Here is a 20,838-nt window from a genome sequence, read left to right on the forward strand (position 1 = left end):
GATCGTCCAGATAGTGGGACATACCAAAGCTGGGGCCTGTCCTACGGGAGGGACACCGTCTGGTCTGTTGACTCATCAGAATCCCTGAGCACCCTCTGTAGGACCCTTCTACCGAACGAGGCTTCCACTGCCGTGTACCTGTCGATTTTATAGTACCTGATGAAGGGTGACGGGGAGGCCCACGTCGCTGCCCGACAAATGTCAAGTATTGGGGCCTGGGTAGCCCAGGCGGCTGAAGTAGCCGCACTTCTGGTTGAGTGAGCTGTAATACCCCTGGGCACTTGGAGGGCCTGGGCCTGGTATGCCCTGGAGATGGCCGCCCTGATCCAACGGCCTATGGTGGTTGAAGGTACTTTGAACCCCTGTGACCTTGGTTGAAAGGATATAAAGAGGGCCTCGGATTTGCAGAAGGTCTCAGTACGCTTAATATAAATCCGCAAGGCACGTCTGACGTCTAAAGTGTGCCATAGTATCTCCCTGTCATGAGTTGGCTTGGGGCAAAAATTGGGGAGGATAAGTTCTTGGGCCCTGTGGAAAACCGAGTTAATCTTCGGTAGAAAGGAAGGGTCAAGTCGGAGGACCACCCGGTCGGGATGGAAGACGCACAGGTCTTTCCTAACCGACAGAGCAGCGATCTCTGAAATCCTACGGGCTGATGTGATCGCCACCAGGAATACTACTTTATAGGATAGGAACTGGAGAGGAACCACTCTTAGGGGTTCAAAAGGTGGTTTAGTGAGAGACATCAAGACCTTGTTGAGATCCCAGGTCGGATATCGGTGAAGAGATGGCGGGCGTAAGTTTGTGGCCCCCCTCAGAAAGGCTCGGATGCGTGGGTGGTGAGAGAGGGAGGTAACCCCCTCGCAGGAAATAACGGTGGATAGGGCTGCCACCTGGCGCCTTAGGGTGTTGGGGGACAGTCCCTTACTGAGACCCTCCTGAAGGAATTCGAGAATTTGGGCAACAGATGGTACCGTTGGGTCAATGTGGAGATTAATGCACAATTTGCGGAAAGTGGCCCAAGTGGCGTCATAGATCCTTGTGGTAGAGGGACGCCTGGCTGCTAAGATGGTATTGATAACCTCAGTGGAAAATTTCTCCCTCCTCAGACGTCCCGCTCAACCTCCAAGCGGCTAGTTGGAGCCATTGGGGTCCGGGTGGAGAAGGGGGCCTTGAGACAGGGAGATCCTGTCTGCTGGGATCCTCCAGGGAGGGGCTACGGATAGGCTGCGGAGATCCGCGAACCAGGAGCGACGTGGCCAATAGGGAGCTACCAAGATCAGTTCCGCCCTCTCGTGGAGTACCTTCTGGAGGACTCTGGGCACCAGGGCCAGAGGGGGGAAGGCATAAAGGAGGCCCGAGGGCCAGTGGCATCTCAGGGCGTTGTAGTTCTCTGCCCCTGGGGACGGGAATCTCGATACGAACTGAGGCAGTTGGGTGTTGGTGGGAGAGGCAAACAGGTCTACTACTGGGTGGCCGAAAATTTCTGCCGCCTCCTTGAACAGGTCCGGGTGGAGGCGCCACTCCGCTTGGTCTAAGGTAGCCCTGCTCAACCAATCTGCTCGGGTGTTGTCGATGCCCGAAATGTGGTCTGCTCTGAGTGACAGAAGGTGTGACTCTGCCCACCGGCAGAGTCGCTCGGTCTCCCTCATTAGACTTGCGGATTGAGTCCCCCCCTGCTTGTTGACATGAGCCTTTGCTGTTATGTTGTCTGTGAGAATGAGAACGTGGCAACCCTGAAGGTGAGGGAGGAAGCTGCGGAGGGCCAGGTGGATGGCTCGAAGCTCTAACCAATTTATATTGCACCTGCTCTCTGCCGCTGACCATCTGCCCTGGGCTGTAAGGGACCGTAGGTGGGCGCCCCATCCGGACAGACTGGCAGACTGTGGTGACGGTGATTCTTGGGGGCTCCTTGAGGAGGCAGCCCTTGTTGATCAACGCCTTGCTCCACCAAAGGAGGGAGGTAAGAACCCTTGGCGAGACCTTGACCTTGCGCCTGGAGTTGCTGGAGCCGGCTCTTTGGTACGGGAGCAGGAACCACTGGAGGGATCTAGGGTGGAATCGGGCCCAGGGGATAATGGAAATACAAGATATCATTTTGCCAAGTAACTTGGTTAGCTCAAGGAGAGAGACCCTCTTGAGCCGTCTGATAAGTTTGACAGATTGTTGGATGCTGAGTATTCTCTCCGGAGAGATGAACACTCTTGCCTTAACTGTGTCTATGATGGTCCCTAGGTGGGGTAACCTGGTGGAAGGAACCAGTTGGCTTTTCTTCCAGTTTATTAGGAAGCCGTGTTCCTGGAGGGCGGAAAGGGTGACTTGGGTGTCCCTGATAGCCTGTTCCCTGGAGGAGGATAGGATGAGGATATCATCCAGATAGCAGTGGAGCCGTACCGAGATGGATCTGAGGTGGGCAGCCAGAGCAGCCAGAACCTTGGTGAAGGTCCTGGGGGCAGAGGCCAACCCAAACGGGAGGGCCGTGTACTGGAAGTGGAGATTATTATAACTGAAGCGCAGGAATTTGTAATGGGAGGGTAGGATTGGGATGTGTAAATATGCCTCAGATAGATCAATGGAGGACAACCAGTCCCCTTGTCTAACACCCAGGAGGATGGATTGCAGCGTGTTCATTTTGAATCTGCGATATACAAGGTAGCGGTTTAGCCGCTTTAGATCCAGAATGGCCCTCCATCCCCCTGTGTGTTTAGGCACCACGAATAAGTGTGAGTAAAATCCCTGTCCCCTTTGGGATGGAGGAACGGGCTGGATGGCCTGTATCTCCAGTAGATGTCGAATTGCTGAGTCCATAAGGTTGCGTTTGGTGTAGTTTTTAGAGAGGGGACATGCCATGTAGAAATCGGGGGTAGAAAGGAATTTGAGGGCAAGGCCAAACCTGACGGTATCCCTGACCCAGGCATCTGAAGTGGATGAGTCCCACTGGTTGGCGAAGGATTTGAGTCGCCCGCTGATGGGAATTGAATCAGGGGGCCTATCTGGAGCGGCGGAAGGGCCTGGTGCCGGAGCCGCGAAAGGGCCTCTTAAAGTTTCCGCCTCTTCTGTGCCTATCGAAGGAGTCGGGCCTATCCTGGGGCTGTCCCGAGCCAACGGGGGGAGGCCTTTGGTATCTGGGAGGGAAGTGGGGTTGGGAATAGGGACGAAAGGAAGTCCTCCGAAAGGGCTGTAGCGGTCTGGGATCTGACTTACGGACGAGGGATGGGAGGTATTTCTTTTTATTCCTTCCTTCAACTAGGAGAGGGTCTAGGGAAGGTCCGAATAGTTTATTTCCCGTGAAGGGAGCGGAGGCTAGTTTCATCTTATTTTTGAGGTCCGCCTGCCAGTGTCTGAGCCAGAGCAGGCGGCGGGCCGAGACGTGGGAAGAAATGGCGCTGGAGGAGAATTTTACTGAATGAAATGTGGCGTCTGCTGAGAACTCTGCCGCGGCTGTGATCTTAGCTATGTCTTGATGGGCGCAAATATTAGAAGTCGGGACATGTTATTTAAGCTGGCGAAGCCAGCGAATGGATGATCTAATGAAAAATGAAGCAGCCGTGGCTGCCCTGATCGCCCATGCGTCCGATTGGTGAGCACGCCGCAGGGCCAGCTCCGACCTCTTCTCCTCCGGCCTCAGGGCCTCCAGCGGGTCACTGAGGGTGGAAGAGGAGGCTAGACCTGCGACAGGCTCATCAACATCCGGTGTGCTTAGCAGGTTGGAGAGCTCTGGGTCAAGATTGAAGAACCTTTTATCATGGGCCGAAGGAGCCGGGGGGGCGGTAGAAGAGGCCAGTTGTTTGGAGATCAGGTCCAAGAAGATGGGGGGCTGGGATGACTTCAGCCTCTATCACCGGCTGTTTGAACATGGAGTCCTCTAGTCCTTCTGGGACTGGGGGAGAGGGATCAGAGGGGCTTTGGGTAGTTAGGCCGGAGATGTTTTTGGCTTTGTAGAGGAGGGATTTAAATAGTTGGGGCTTAAAGAGCCCTACAAAGGCGGGAATGTCGGGGGTGAGCCCCTCATCCTCGGACATTTCAGGCTCTGATGGCTCAGAGTCCGGGAGTGGTTTGTTGTAAGGAAGCGACTCCAAGTCAAATTGTTCCTCGTCCTCCTCTTCCCTGCCCAAGTCTAAATCCCCCTCCACCTCCTCCTGGTCGTCTCTAACTGATGGGGAGCCTCCCCCTGAAGAGATATCTGCTCGTGGGAGGGCTGCGGAATGAGAGGGAATGTTCTTACGGATTCGGTTGGAGGCAACCCCGGTCTAGCCATCATCTGCATCCCTTCCGCAATTCCCTGGCGGATGGCCATCTCCATCCAGGTTCTGAGCTGCTCCGGGACCGCCTGAATGAGAGGTTCCTCCTGTCGCGGGCCGGCGGCCGTGGGCGTGAAGGTAGCCTCTGGAGTTTGCCTGGCTGGTGTTCTGGGTCCCTGAGAGGGCGGGCTGTGCCTGGAGAGGGAGGGAAAGACTGCAGGAGGGGGAGGGAGAGTAGAGGTAGAAGGAGTGGCTGGTGCTGGAGGCACTAAGCCAGACTGTTTGGCGCGTTTATTTATCTCTTTTTCTAGCGCCCTGTGTCGCCTTAGGGCCTCCTTTTGGGAGGCTTTGGTGGGCTCTTTAGCCTGGCTGCGCAGGTGTCGAGTTTTTTGTTTGGCCTTTAAAGAAGGGCCTCCTGAGGGATTGCCTTCTGCCATTTTAAATAATTGATGAAGGTAACGGATCAAGTATAAGGTGGTTGGAGCCTTAGGGTCGACCTGCAATTAAGGCCGGAGCCCTGGGAGATTCTTTTGCCCCCGGGTCAATCAGTAATGATTAATTTGTTTAAATGCCTTTGTTTTTTTCTTTTTGTGGCTTATATAATCAGGCCGCCCTTCTTTTGTAATTTGCAGCAAATCTTGTAATAGGAGAAAAGGGCTTGCTGCCTCTTCTCTTTCTCTCTCTCTCTTTTTTTTTTTTTTGTATCTGATTAGGCTGCTGAAAGCACGGCAGGAGCCTTGAAGGGCAAGAAGGAGGCCTGCACCAGACTGCCTTCCCAGACAAATAAAAACTGGGTGGGAGTGGTGGTTAGCGTTACCGCGGCCGCTACGGCTGGCTGTGGGGAATCCAACAGTGTAGAAACAGCAAGCAAGGCTCCAAAGACAAGGTGAATCCCCAATGGCCAACACCAGCTACTTTTAAGCAGGCCTACCGGGCCTGCTGTCTCTTAAAACGGGCCGCTGTAGCGATCGGAATGATAAGGCTGACACAAAATGGCGCCCGGCCACGAGGCGGAGCCAAAATGGCGGCCGCAACTTCGTGGGACTTCAGGGGCCTAGCAGCGGCGACTGGAGGCCTCCCCAGGGGTGATCCAGAGTCCCCAGGGGGAAGATAGTCAAAGGAAACGAGGCTTAAACAATAAACGAAGCAGAAGGAGATCGGGAGGGGGGGAAACGGAGTGAAAACAGAGCATTTTAAACCAAACGGGCAACAAAAAAACGGCAGCAAGGCTATTGAGAGAGTGGGGGGGGCAGCCTATAAATATTGCTAGCCCTCCCCCTGGCTCCCCCTGGGGCCTGAAGGGCCTCCCAGGGAAACGGAGAAAAACGAAATAAGACAACTGCACAGGGCTAAAAGGGGAAATAAAATGAAATGAAGCAATACAACCTGATAAGGGAAGAACACGAATCAAATAGGGCTTGCTGAGAACGACCAAGAGCACGATCAAAACGCCTACTCTGCACGATGGCTGAGCATAAACTGGGGGAACGCTAGGACTGGACACGTGATGGAAGAAGGAGGCGTTCCTCAGAAATTAAGCTCAGCCTACAACAGCAGAGACTGAAGCTCCACCCACTATCTGGACGATCCGAACAGCTCTAAGGAGAATGAGCCTATCGTCCCTATCATTGTATTTTTATTCTCTTATTCTTGTTTTCGTTTTGTTTGACAAATTCCAATAAATAAATAAAATAAATATCTCATCAAATTCTCCTTCACAATATTTTGCATTCTGTATTTTTACTTTTTAATGTTTGTAGAGGTAGTTCTAGATTTACAACCAGTTGCTTACCAACCATTCAAAGTTACAACAACTCAAATAAAGTTATTTACAACCCATCCTTGAAGTTACAATTGCTACATCACCTCTGTAGTCATACGATCACATTTAAGATACTTAGCAACTGACTCACATTTACAACTGGTTGCAACGTTCAGTGGTCATGTGATCACATTTTGCTATTTTTGCCAAAAGTCATAAAATTGAGTCTAGTAATATGATGACATATGACTATAATAACTTATGAACTAATTATTTAGCTGACTCTTCATGTATATAAATATAAAAACAGAAGGGGATATACAGTAATAAAAGTTGTATTTGGTAACAAAATGTACATATGAATTTCTGCTTTTATGTTTCATTGAAAAACTAAAAGCTACAGTATTAGTACAATATCACATAAACTAAACTCACCGTTAAGAATTAGCCACACATAGCCATAAAATAGTAAGACTGAAGATTAATTATAGAATACATAAAAGATGCAATATCAAAGTGCCCTTTCAATTTTTTAATGGGAACATAAGTACATCAAGACAAATAACATCATTACAAAAGCCTAAAATTTCCTGTCTCCATCTACTGCATTACAATTTATATTATAAAATCTAAGAGTATTAAAAAAGAAATTATTCGTTTTAACATTCTTAAATCCTGTATAAAAATAGACAAATATTCTGCAAAGTAGAATAAGGATTTTAATCATAATGTCCCTACATGCCTTTAGCATGAGAAAGGGGGGGAAGCAGCCAAAAGGGCAATTAAATAGAATAGAATAGAACAGAACAGAACAGAATGGGCGTTGGTACCTACCTGATATGCCCGTTCTCGTCGAGCTGCGTAGAGCATCCAGACAGTGGGAGGTGCTCCAGTCTTCACTTCTAACAGGCTGAGCTATAATTGAGGAACGCTCCTCCTCCTCCACGTGACTCCTCCATGCGTTCCCCCAGTTTTATGAAGACGAGAAGACAACAACTATCCTCTCATGTCAACTATAATACAAGTCTCAACTGTGAACTATATGCATCATTGGCCGAAACAGGACTCCCCACCAGACGGACCAATTAGGGTGGGGCTGGATGCTCTACGCAGCTCGACGAGAACGGGCGTATCAGGTAGGTACCAACACCCATTCTCCGTGGAGCTGCTGCGAGCATCCAGACAGTGGGACATACCAAAGCATGGCCTGTCCTACGGGAGGGACTCCGTCTGGTCCGGAATCACCTCTGGATCTTTTGCCACCTGCTGAAGGACTCGCCTACCAAAGGAAGCCTCAGCTGAGGCGTAAACATCGATTTTATAGTGACGTATAAAGGGAGATGAAGACGCCCAGGTAGCTGCTCGACAGATATCCTGAATCGACGTCTGAGTAGCCCAGGCTGCCGAGGTGGCTGCACTCCTTGTAGAGTGAGCGGTAATCCCACTAGGGACAGGGAGAGCCTGCGCTAAATAGGCCTTGGATATAGTAGCCCTAATCCAGCAGCCAACAGTAGACGGGGAAACCTTGCAGCCCAGCGTCTTTAGCTGAAAGGACAGGAATAAAGACTCTGATTTTCTGATTGACTGTGTACGATAGATGTAGATACGAAGAGCCCTTCGCACATCGAGGGTGTGCCACTGCCTTTCCCTTTCTCGGGAAGGCTTGGGACAAAAATTAGGCAGAATCAATTCCTGGGATCTGTGAAAGGCCGTGTTGATTTTTGGCATAAAGGCGGGATCTGGTCTCAGAACCACCCGATCAGTGTGGAAGACACATAAGTCCTTTCTCACGGATAGAGCTGCTATTTCAGATATCCTTCTTGCCGATGTTATCGCCACAAGGAACACCACTTTGAATGTGAGAAACTGAAGTGGCGCCTCCCTGAGAGGCTCGAAGGGAAGTTTAGTTAATGCCATAAGGACTTTATTAAGATCCCAGGTAGGGTATCTGTGGATCACCGGAGGGTGCAGATTAGAAGCCCCTCTAAGGAAAGACCTTATGCGAGGGTGGTGGGAAAGTGAGTCAGAAGAGCTGCCAGCGATCACCGTGGACAGAGCTGCGACCTGCCTTCTCAGAGTGTTGGGAGAGAGGCCCCTATCTAGCCCGGCCTGTAGGAAGGCCAGGATTTGCACAATTGAAGGCGAGAGCGGATCAACGGACGACTTATGGCACCACTTACAAAAGATGTTCCAGGTTAAGTCATAAATGCGGGTAGTCGAAGGCCGCCTTGCTGCCAGGATGGTATTGATGACCTGGACCGACAAACCCTCATTTTTTAGCCTTTCCCGCTCAACCTCCAGACGGCTAACTGAAGCCACTGCGGGTCTGGATGTTGAAGAGGTCCCTGGGACAGAGAGATCCTGTCGAGGGGGATCCTCCACGGCGGGGCCACCGACAGATTGCGAAGGTCCGCAAACCACGGTCTCCTGGGCCAATACGGGGCTATCAGGAGGACCTCCGCCCTCTCGAGAATCAACTTTTGAATCACCTTGGGTATTAGCAGGAGGAGGAAAGGCGTACAGAAGCCCAGTGGGCCAGGGGCAGCGCAGGGCATCGTGGTTCTCTGCGCCGTTGGCAGGGTAACAGGAGAAGAACCGCGGTGTCTGGGCGTTGAGCGGGGATGCGAACAGGTCCAGCAAGGGCTGACCGAACATCGCTGCTGCCTCCCTGAACAAGGAGGGGTGAAGGTGCCATTCCGATTGGTCCAGCGTGGCCCTGCTCAGCCAGTCTGCTTGGACATTCGAGACCCCCAAGATGTGCTCCGCCCTGGTGGATAAGAGATGTCTCTCTGCCCATCGACAAATTAGCTCAGCCTCCCTCATGAGACGAATAGAATGAGTGCCCCCTTGACAGTTGATGTGGGCTTTGGTCGTAGTGTTGTCTGTTAAGACCAGAATGTGACGGCCCCGTACCTGGGGAAGAAAGGCGCGCAGGGCCAGATATACTGCGTGCAGCTCCAGCCAGTTGATGCTCGAGTGCTGGGGCCGAACAATTTTCCCCCGCTATAGGAGCTGAGGCCAACTTAGTTTTATCAGGCATGATATTCCCTCTGAAAAAAAATCGGGCCGCCAAAGAGACCCCCACCGCGCGCCAAGAAATCGCTGCCCAGCTCCCTTTTCCTGCCGCTCAGCGGCCTCCGCTCGCACCGCCCGCCTCTCGCACCGCCCGCCCGCCCACCCGCCCGGGCTCCGCCGCATCGTCCGCTCGTCGCACCGCCCGCCGCCGCACCGCCCGCCCGGGCTCTGCTTGCACCGCCCGCCGCTCGCACCGCCCGCCCGGGCTCGCTCGCACCACCCGGGCTCCGCTCGCACCGCCCGCCGCTCGCACCGCCACCCGCCTGGATGGAGGATCGGGTGAAAAATGACGCGGCTGTGGCCGACTGGATGGCCCAAGCATCCGACTGGTGCACTCGCCGCAGAGCCATCTCTGCTCGCTTATCCTCTGGCTTTAGCGCTTCTAGAGCGTCAGTGGGGTTGGATGAAGATGCTAGTCTCACTATGGGGTCGTCTACCTCCGGAGTGTTTAGCATGGTAGAAAATTCCAGGTCAAGATTAAACAATCTCTTGTCTTGGCTGGAAGGAGCGGGAGGGGGACCCGTAGAGGCCAATTGCCTTGCAACCAAATCAGAAAAAATTGGGGGTTGGAATAACCTCGGTTTCGATGACCGGCTGTCTGAAAACTGAGTCTTCTGGTCCCCCCGGGGTTGCTGGTGATGGTTCAGAGGAGACTGGGAAGCCAGGCCCGAGACATTCTTTTGCCTTGAATAGCAAGGACTTAAACAAGTGAGGCTTAAATAGGCCTACGAATACTGGCTGGTCAGGGGAAATGCCCTCGTCCTCGGACATCTCCCCTTCCATGGGGTCTACTTCGAAAAAGGGTTCTGAATATTGGAGAGACCCCCTGTCTGAACCTTCCTCTTCCCTGAAGGGTTCAAACCCCATTTCTTCCTCTTCCTGGCCCACCTCCCCTTCCGGGAAGGGGGCCTCCACTTGGGAAGGTACCTGACCGTAATGTGAAGCCAGTCTGGAGAGAGATCTTCCAGACATCGATTCGACCTCGGGTGCCATCATTTGAGAACCTGGTCTGGACAACTGCTGTATGCCCTCTGCTATTCCTTGTCTGATGGCCAGTTGCATCCACTCTCTAATGCTGTCCGGAATAATGGTTGAGGGCGGGTCTTCTGGACGTAGGCCCGCTGCAGTTGGTGTGAAGGTCGCCTCAGGCGTGCGAGAGGCCTGGTGGCTACGTGCCGGTGAGCACCTGGAAGGAGAAGGTTGACTTGAGAGGAGAGGGGGTTGAATAGAGGTAGAGGGCCGGGCAGGATGTACAGAAAGCGAGTCTTTGGATCGTTTGTCAAACTCCTTCTCCAAGGCCTTATGACGCCTTAAGGCATCCATTTGAGAGGCCTTGGAGGAGTCCTTGTCCCTTTTGCGCAAATAGTAAGTCTTTGACTTTGCCTTCAAAGAAGGGCCACTGGGATTGCCTTCTGCCATGACACAAAATAATTTTTGACAAGAAAAAAAAAAGGGCGGTTGGCACGCCTGGGAGTTCGACCTACAACGTAGGCCGGCTTTCCTATAGTTGGGCTGCGTCCCCCTTTTGGATAAATTTTTTTTTATTATAATCTATTTTCTTTATCGAATTTTATTTTATTTTTATTTTATTTTCTTTTAATTTTTTTTGTGTGGGCGGGGCCCAAAAGGTGCCAAACAAGTCCAAACAAAAAAAGGTTTAAGAATAAGCTGTTTCAAATTATTGCTAACCAAGAAAAAAAGGGAAAAAAAATTTAAACTAAATCCTAACCATCCAATACACCAAATGAACGCAGAGGCCAGAAAAGAATAATCAACAATGGAAAAAGGGTGAGGCCTCCTGAGGCAGCCTCCCAACAAAAATGGGAAGTAAGTGCCTGCGTCTCTGGGTGAGCTGCGGAGAAGACAAGAAAAGCCAACTAGAAATAATATGAAAGGGCAACCGGGCACTGAACCACACTACCCTTAGCCACTAGGCTCCACACGGCCTGCCGGTCCCGCTATGGGCCTTTAAAACCCTCGCAGCCCGATCGGAAAGATAGCAACGAACAAATCCAAAATGGCGGCCGGCCACGAGGCGTGCCCAAAATGGCCGCCGGCCCCGGCGCAATTACCGCAGAGACGCACAACCCTCTAGCACACACAAAAACGGCTGGAAAACAGGCACGAGGGCTATAGAAGAAGCTTCTGCTTCTAGGCGTTCGTGGGGGGGGAAAGCGCAATCTCAAGCCGCTGCTCAGCTGTAGCGCGGCTTAAAAAGCGGCAGAGGAAAACGGGAGGGGGGGTGGGGGGGCAAAGGGCTCCAAATCCCCCTATTTTCCCCCTTGAGGGACGAAAAAACGTTCCTCCAGTAAATTTAGGACAAAAAACTAAAAGCACAAAGGACAAGGAAAAAGGAGAGATCAAACCTGATTTTGAAATTAGATAAGAACCTGGATCGGCCAAGGAGTGAAAATTCAAGCTGCCTGTCTCTAGCTAGGCTGAGCTAAAACTGGGGGAACGCATGGAGGAGTCACGTGGAGGAGGAGGAGCGTTCCTCAATTATAGCTCAGCCTGTTAGAAGTGAAGACTGGAGCACCTCCCACTGTCTGGATGCTCGCAGCAGCTCCACGGAGAACAGAACAGAACAGAATAGAATAGAATAGTAAAGTGCGTTGAGGGAATTCTTTGTTTAGCAGAGTGATGGCGTTCAGGGAAAAACTGTCCTTGTGTCTAGTTGTTCTGGTTAGTTAATCAGCTAATTAGTTAATTAGTCAATCAACTTTTAGTGTGGTTTAATTCTCATAAGACAGTGATGTAAATAGTGAAGAGGAAATTGATTTCACATACATTCTATAAAAAAATGTATAGAATAAGGGATAGACTAGTCAACCCCCCAAAAAGTCCAAAGTTCAGTTTTCTAAATTCCTTAGCTTTCATTTGAAGAAAAAAATGTTTTCAGAAAAAAGTCTTGCTAGAAATAAGGTCCTCAGAAATAAAAACAGAAATATTCTCAGCTCCTATTAATTAATATAACAGGAAGTAATTAGCAGACTTTGACTATTCACTAAAAAACTATGAACAGCTGGATCTGATTAGTCTTGGATGGGAGACTACAGAATATCTCAGGACTACAGGCTAGATTGAGAAATAAAACAATTCCAGAAAAAAAAACAGTGACAGATCACTTGTGTTTTGCTGCCAAATATTACATGATATACCCAGAAATGAAGCTTGACTTGAAAGAGACTTTAATCTCTAAATGGCAGGAAATGCAAGGCAATTCAAGGCTATCTTAAGAAGAAGAAAAAATCTTCAAAGCAAACCATCAAAAAGAATTAACATTTAAAAGAATAACAGAATAACAGAGTTGGAAGGGACCTTGGAGGTCTTCTAGTCCAACCCCCTGCTCAGATAGGAAAGCCCAAACTATTTCAGACAAAGGTTGTCCAATCTCTTCTTTAAAAACTTCCAGTGTTGGAGCATTCACAACTTCTGGAGGCAAGTTGTTCCACTGATTAATTGTTCTCACTGTCAGGAAATTTCTCCTTAGTTCTATAGTTTGCTTCACTCCTTGATTAGTTTCCATCCATTGCTTCTTGTCCTGCCTCAGATCGACCCCCTTTTCACAATAATCAAACAAATGTTTTATCTTATTCTATATTTTTATTCTGCCTTCTGTATTTCTACCCTTCAATATTTTACATAGGTAAACAAATAAACAAATAACAAGATTTGCTATATGAAACCACAGACCTTACAAATATATTTCATGTGCTTCTAGCAGTGGTGAGATTCAACAATTTTTTATACCAGTTCTGTGGGTGAGACTTGGTGGGCGTGGCTTGGTGGGCGTGGCAGGGGAAGGATACTGTAAAATCTCCATTCCCTCCCCACTCCTGGGGGAAGGATATTGCAAAATCCCATTCTCTCCCCACCCCACTAATCTGCTTTCCAGCTCCGTTCTCCTGTGCAGAGCAACCAAAAAAGTCGATCAGCTGGACTCAGGAGGCAGAGAATAGATGGGGGCAGGGCCAGTCAGAGGTGGGATTTGCCGGTTCTCTGAACTATTCAAATGTCCGCTACTGATTCTCCAGAACTAGTCAGAACCTGCTGAATACCACCCCTGGCTTCTAGCCTGAAAGGTAAGCTTGAAATATAAATAAAAGAATGATTGGACATGGCTGGAAAACTTGTTATCAATCAATAACTTAAAAACAATAAAAGTGTTGTAAGATTATAAGAAACGTGCTATATATTTCTTTCCAGTTAAGAGAGCATTTAACCAAGTCACATGAACAATAAAACTAATTTCCCAAATCATTGTGGAATGAAAATGATGCAGTTGTATGAAGCTGGGGTAATAATCACAAAACTCCTTCATTTTATCATGCTTCATATTTATAGTAAGAAAATATTAAGGACAACAAAACGCTCTTCAGTTCAGATTCAGTATTAGAAGAAAATGGCTAGTTGTTAATAACTTATACATTAATTTGAATATCTAGTCTGCACAACAGAACTGCATCAACCCTGGCAATGGGATTTATGAAATGGCAAAACGTCGATCTTCCACAAGTCCTGCTATGTTATCTCATTTTTTATTTTTATAGTTTTTTATTACTTTATAATATGGCATACCAAGAGAATACAAAAGTAAATATTAGGGAAGCTAGAGAAGGGAAAAAGGAAATGGATAGTGGGGGAAAGTAAGGAGAAAAGAAAAAAAGGCATTGACTTCAGATTCCTTTGGTGCAGTAAAATAAGGCATTAACATCTAACTCAACTTTTTACTTTTACATAATAAAACTAGCCATTTCTATAACAAATTTATCTAATGGATAAAACCCAAAATCAATGGTTCATTTTTTCCACCTCAAGCACAAGGTCCAGAAGCAGTTTCCAGGTAGAAATAAAGGTATTTGCATTTTTTTTTCTTTAATCAAAACAGTCAATCTAGCCATCTCTGCTAACGCCATCAGTTTTTGCAGCCATTCATCCATTGTGGGGATTGAGGTGACCTTCCATTTCTATGCATAAAGTACACAAGGTAAACTTGCTGCCGTCAACATAGATAACGTGAGAGTTCCAAAAAAATTTCCAAGTCTGTTTTCCATTAAACCCAAAAAGAAAAGTCTCTATTTTTCTTTCTATATTCACTTTTAAGAATTTTAAGAAAGTCCTACTATGTCAGGGGTCTCCAACCTTGGCAACTTTAAGACTTGTGGACTTCAACTCCCAGAGATCTGACTGAAAAACTCTGGGAGTTGAATGAAGTCCACAAGTCTTAAAGCTGCCGAGGTTGGAGACCCCTGTGCTATGTTATCTCATGATTGGGGAAGGGAGTGACCATAGGAGGGATGAGGGAAGAATGTTGGGAATGCATAATAACACTATAACTCAGCAGTCACCTTTGGGCCAGTCACTCCTTCTCTCTCAGCTCAAACAATCTCACAGGGTTGATGATCTGGGGAAAATAAGAAGAGGAAGGAGTATGAGATATGATTCCCCACCTTGAGTTGTTTGTAAAAAAATTAATAAAGGCAAGGTAGAAATAAACAAATAAAAATAAATACTATCTGCCCAGTTAAAATGAACAGGCTCCAAAATTGGGCAGCTGTGCTATAGGAAGGATTTTCGACTACAGCATCAGGAATTGCTTAGAAGACCTGAACTTCATGGTCAATGGACTAGAGGAATAGTGGAGTGAAATCAAAGTTGTTAAGGATGAATCTGAAGAAAAACTGCCAAAGACTAAGAAACAGAAAACAAACTTATATGCCAGAACGAGAGTGGAAATTGCTGAGAAGAGAAACAAAAGCCAACAAAAATAAAGATCTCAGGAAGGAACTTAACAAATTTCAGACAGCTGTTAGAGAAGATTACAATATCTATAATAGCACTGATGATGGAAACAAACTTTAATTTTAAAAAAGTCTTCCAAAAGATCTAAAAACTCAATTCCTACCTCAAATTCTTTGGCTATAAGAAACTGGTAGGCCGATAGTAACCGATTCTAAAACAATTCAACAAACATGGAAAGAGTATTCTGAAATTCTCTACAGCAGGTATGTCAATTTCAGCACTCTATTACCAATTGGAAAGTTATTGGAATTGATGGCATATCCACAGAAAAATGACAAGCAGCAGAATAATCTATAAAGATTTTAAACTAACTATACCAGAAAATCTGAAGAATAACAGTCCTCAACAGATTGAAAGAAATCAGTCCATATATATGAGCACCAAAGAAAGAAGACACTACAAAATATGCAAACAACACTGTGCAATATCCTTAATTTCACTAGATAATAGAACAATGCCTAAGATCAACTAACATAAATTAAAGATCTGTGTGGAAAGGAAGATGCCAGATGTTAAAGCTGGTTTTAGAAAAGGCCAAGGAACAAAATATATTATTGCAGAAGCACAATGGATGATTGAGAAAATCAAAGAATACTCAAAAGAAGTGAATGTCTGTTTTATTATTATGAAAAGGCCTTTGATTGCATCAACCGTATCAAGCCATACAATATAGGAATCCTGGAACATCTCATGCAAAATATATACAGATACAAGGAAACCATAGTCTGGGCAGATCATGGTGAAACAGACTGGCTCCAGCTTGGCTAAGGAGTGAGACATAGCTATAAATATGGTTGCCTAACTCTCCCCAAGTTTATTCGGAATATATTGAGGGAAGCCAGATTAGAACAAGATGACTGTGTTTTTAAAATTGGAGGAACAAACAGTAATTTATGCTGTAGTGATGATGCTATTCTGATAACTTGCAAATGAACTGCAAGCTCTAGTAATAAGTCGGGGAAGGGGTGTGAAAAAAATTGGACTGCAATTAAATAAAAAGATCAAACCAATGATAACAGGTAGAGCAACCCAGCCTTGAAATTGACAGTGAAGATAGTGAAGTGGCAGGTAGCTTTTGCCTTTTAGAATTGATTTACCAACAGTAAAGGAACCAGCAATCAAGAAATGCACTGCAGACTAGCACTTTAGCCTCAAAGGCCTTGGAAAAGATATTCATGTGTGTCCAAACCTACAAAGATCAAAATTGTGCAAGGAAGTTTATCTTCTGACACTGTAAAAAAGTGAAAGTTAGATTTTAAAGAAGCAAGATAGAAACAATATTGACACTTTTTGATTTTGGCTTTGTTGAAGGCCCCTGAAAATATGAAAACTGACAAGCGGATCAGTGAAAAAAATCAATTCAGTTACCATTCATGCCACAAATGATTGTGCTCAAGTTTGCATCTTGAGGACATATAATACAAAGTTATCCAGCTCCAGAGAAGTCTAGAATGCTAAAATAGAAGGAAAGAGAACAGGAGACCGACCAACAGTAAAGCGGATGGACTCAAGTGCAACATCAAAGGGTACACTATTGGAAGAATACCTAAAAGCCAGGTTGGAGTCAGATCATTCTGAAGATCATAGCAGGTAATAAGTAAAGAATACATTTAAAGGAACTACCTAATAGGAGCAGTAGCACAGTCTACTAAATACAAAATCACAGTGACTTTATATATTAAGGTAAATAAAAAGTGAAAGTACCATTTGCTCATACTTCCTTTTTTCCCCCTCACTTGGTGTTTCACCTAATGGGAGATGCATAGCTACAGCTGAATACAGGCTATATACTGACTTGTCCACTAGAAAGCACTAGGTTCATCCTTTTGACTTAATAAGATATGGCAAAAAAAGACATGAATTAGAAAAATCTCAAATAGCTGTTTAAAAGCTTATATAATCCACTATGTACTGTATGCACTGTGAAACAATGCAAAGTTGGATAACACAAACCAGTCAGAATAATTCACTATAACATTACAAGGAAAAACTCAATATACATAGGAATTAAGAGACTGATTTACAGCATATATTGTACCAGGAAGATGGGACAAATTATGCACATTTGCAATTGATGGTCATATCATTGAGTGCAGTATAAAAGTAGTCATTGAATGAACACTCTCAACAAATGTTCAAAGTTGTTATGATGCTAAATGAGGGGGACTTAGGACAGGTCCTCACAGTTGTGGACAGTGCACTCTCCCACAATCACATGATTATGTTTTGGGCACTTGGCAAATAGCTCACAATTTTGACAGTTGCAACATACCATTATCACATAATCATCCTATTTGACCTTCACTGAAAAATTTTGACAAGCAAAGTCAATGGGGAAGCTAAAAGGAAGTAGCAAATGACCGCAGGATGCTGCCAGATACAAGATTCACCTAATGACAGCAGCTGAGACTGTTGCAACTGTACGTTGGTGTAGTCACAACATAGAATTTTATCATTGTGTTACTTAGCAACAGAGTTGTCATCCTTAATTACCATTAAGTGAGAACTGCTTGTAATGATTAACATATGGGATTATTAAAATTCAGGAAGCTAGTAAAAGCTAATGTACAATGTTACAGGTAGCATATACTTTTACAAATAACTATAATAAAAAGAAAAGTGGATTTCTTCTATATTTCTCTTTTGGATAAAAAGTGAAATATGAAAGATAATATAATAGCAATAGCACTTAGACTTATATACCGCTTCACAGTGCTTTTAAAGCCCTTTAAGCAGTTTAGAGTCAGCATATTGCCCTCAGCAATCTGGGTCCGACCTCAGAAGGATGAAAGGCTGAGTCAACCTTGAGCCGGTGGGACTTGAACTGCCAAACTGCTGGCAGTTGGTCGTCAGCAGAAGTAGGCTGCAGTACTGCATTCTAACCACTGCGCCACCACAGCTCTTATAATGCTATGGAACTAATGAAATACATAATATGGAAACAAAAAGTCACATTTAGTCATTGTACCAGTAGGAGAATGAGTGGACTATTACTTCGATAGAATTACGTTAAATGATTGTCTGAAATTCATCAAATCAGTATGACTTAATGTTATAAAGCAGTTTAACACCAAGATGAAAAAAAAACAGCTATTAAATTAAGCCAGACTTCAAGCCAAGCTTTTCAGGAACAAATTTTAACTAACAAGGTACAGGAAGAGAGTCTTATCTGCAATTGTCCTGCCCTTTGGAATGCCCTTTCCAAAAATGAGGTCCTTCAGAAGTTTGAATACCTGGCTTTGATTAATTGCTTGGGGCTCACAGAGAAGTAGGCTACCTTTGGGTTGGCTAGTGCCTAGAAGCCCTTCCTTCGCTTTTTTCATTTTAATTATTACACTCCTATTTTAACTGTCCCCTACAAAAGTATGGTCTTTATATGATTTTCAGCTTTTCATTGTACACTATCCAGAGTTGCTTGGTGCGATGGGCTGTCACTAAATTTGATAAACAAAATAAAAACAAACAGTTACACATATATAATTTTTTAATCTGGCATAACACTGCAATATAATATCTGGTAATCTTTATTCCCCATTCCTGGTACTATATAGATTTCCCATGTTTACAATTTTTTAAAGATGTTTATCCCACCTTTATTACTTTATAAGTAACTTAAGGCTGCAAACATATAGCATGCACCACATAATTTTGATGTAAGAGTTCAAAGGACTCCATTATATCTATCACATTTGATATGTACAACAAACATATCTAAGTATGTCACTTGTGGCAAAAGTATAATTACATTTATGTTTGTGAGCCAAATTGTTTATCAATAGTAAAATTAACTGAAATTCATTTCCCATGGTGCCTGTTGTCTTACATCTAGTGGAAATACATGAAGTATTCAACTTACAACCATTCATTTAGTGACCATTCAAAGTTACAATGGCATTGAAAAAAATGACTTATGGCCATTTTTAATACTTACCACCTGTGCAGCATCCCTGTGGTTTTACATTATCAAAATCTGGATGCCTGGCAACTGGCATGTATCTATGACCGAGGTCATGTAATCGTTTGTAATCTTCTGATAAGCATAGTCAATGGATAAGCCAGTTTCACTTAACCCTGTTACTCACCACCCAATGATTCCTTAACTGTGCTGTGAAAAGTCATAAAATGGGACAAAACCTGCTTAACAACTGTTTTGCTTCACAACAGAAATATTGCGCTCACTTGCAGTTATAATTCGAAGGAATATCTGTACGATGCTAACTGGGTTGGGAGGATTGCAATCCTCCACTCTAAATTCTACCTGCTTCAATTGCAACGTGTGAAACTACTGAACTCTATATTGTTTTGATTGCTTCTCTTCCCCAAAAACCACGTTTCCTGGGACTCAAAAAGAGCATGGAAGTGGATTTCTTGACCTGCAGAAGGTAGAAGTGGCAACTTATAATCACATTTATTTTATTGTAATTTGTCAAGCAGAAACAAAAACAGAAATACAAAAAAAAAAAACCAATGACAGGGATATTAGGCACGTTTTCAGGGCATTTATGCACTTATCAAATAAGAAGTGAGGTCCTCGGAAGTCCATTTGTGACTAAAACTGTGAAAATTTGTAGCTGAAACAATTGAATCAGGTGGAGCATTCCAGACCTTGGCAACTCTATTACAAAAATCGTATTTTTTTTTTTAACCATCAAGTTTAGAACGATTCACATGGAGTTTAAAATGATTGTTCTCCCACCTTATTGTTTTTACCTACAGGTAAAAACATTGCCAAGTACAATTTTGTACACAATACCTATTGCTATTGCGTTTGCCTTCATAATCAACACACCAGGGGGGGAAAAAACATTGCATTATTAACTGCCAGGGTAAAAACAAAAAGAAGCCATGAACGCTTTGCACAAGTGGTGAACCTGTTTTCTTAAAGGGCGGGGAGGGGGAAGGAAAGAAAGTGCCTTTAGAGGCGGGAAGACCCAAAACCAAAAAAAAAGAAAAAAGAGCCCCGTGTGATTTGCAAGAAAGGGGCTCCCGAGGCGCCCGCTCGCCCACCCACCCCACGCGGGCAGGCCGTGGCTTCAGGTGGATCGCAGCCCCCGCCTCAGCCGGGGACAAGCGGCGGAACGGCTATCTGGAGCAGCATCAGCCGTGAAGCAGAAAGCGGCCCGCCGTACCGGGCGGCTACGCACCGTGTATTCCCGCACTTGGCTGTGGAAGTTCTGCTCGCGGATAGTCACTTCGTCCGCGTCCATCCTGTCATAGCCCCCGCCGGGAAGCCTCCTCCAGTAATGGCCGCCGCTGCCCCCGCGCCTCCTGCCTCCCAGGCGGCAAGCGAAGGACCATGGCCGGTGGGCAACGCCTGGCGCTCGGGACCCTCCTCAGGCCGGGGAGGGGGGGTGGAAAGCTCGGGCGCAACGCGCCACTCGCGGCGCCGGCAACGACAACAACCGCGGCGGCGGCGGCGGCGGCAGCACGGGTCCTCACGTTCCACCCCGCCCCCTTCTTCTCGCGCGGGGCGTGTCAGTCAGCCTCTTAAGAAGAGCGGCCTGACGGGGGGAAGTGCGCCTGCGCAAATCTTGACAAGCGGGGTGCCCGCGGTGCGCGGGTTCGGCACGCTCGAAGGCGGGGACGAATCGATGTTCGTTGTGGGCGGGGCTGGGATAAACCAGAGGCGGGGCTTCAGTGCTCGGCGGGGCACCGAAAAGCGCTCTCTTAAGGTGCGATTCTGGCTTTCTTTTTTTTATTTTTATTTTTTGGATGAGCCAGTAGGAAGGAAAGTCCGCCCTGCTGGCTGTAGGGAAAAAAAATACCTGGTACTTCAACTCCCAGAATTCCTGAGCAAACATGAATGGAGAAGGAATTCTGGGAGTTGAAGTCCACAAGTCTTAAAGCTGTCAAGTTTAAAGACCCTTGTGGTAGATTGAAGATAAAATTTATGAGTTGGGGATTGGGATAAGCCAAAAGCAGACAACATTTGTTATCTATTTGTGAATTTATAAGCCT

The 20,838-nt window shown here is 46.2% G+C and overlaps 1 protein-coding gene across 6 annotated transcripts in view; it reads right to left on the reverse strand.

Annotated features, from left to right (window-relative positions):
* LMBR1 (limb development membrane protein 1) overlaps positions 1 to 20,339 on the reverse strand; it is a 76,699-nt gene extending 56,360 nt beyond the window's left edge. For all 6 annotated transcript variants that reach the window (XM_087946243.1, XM_087946242.1, XM_087946241.1 and 3 more), the window contains exon 1: positions 20,025 to 20,339. Coding sequence is in view for 4 of the 6 variants with exons in the window: in XM_087946241.1 (XP_087802367.1) it covers positions 20,025 to 20,087 (63 nt within the window). In the remaining 2 variants the exon portion in view is untranslated. The remainder of the gene's footprint in view (positions 1 to 20,024) is intronic.
* Positions 20,340 to 20,838: the final 499 nt, after the last annotated feature.

The sequence above is a fragment of the Notechis scutatus genome, chromosome Z, assembly GCF_049901735.1.
Source record: "Notechis scutatus isolate UNSWTSFEM ecotype Mainland chromosome Z, rNotScu1.2, whole genome shotgun sequence".
Lineage (NCBI taxonomy): Eukaryota > Metazoa > Chordata > Lepidosauria > Squamata > Elapidae > Notechis > Notechis scutatus.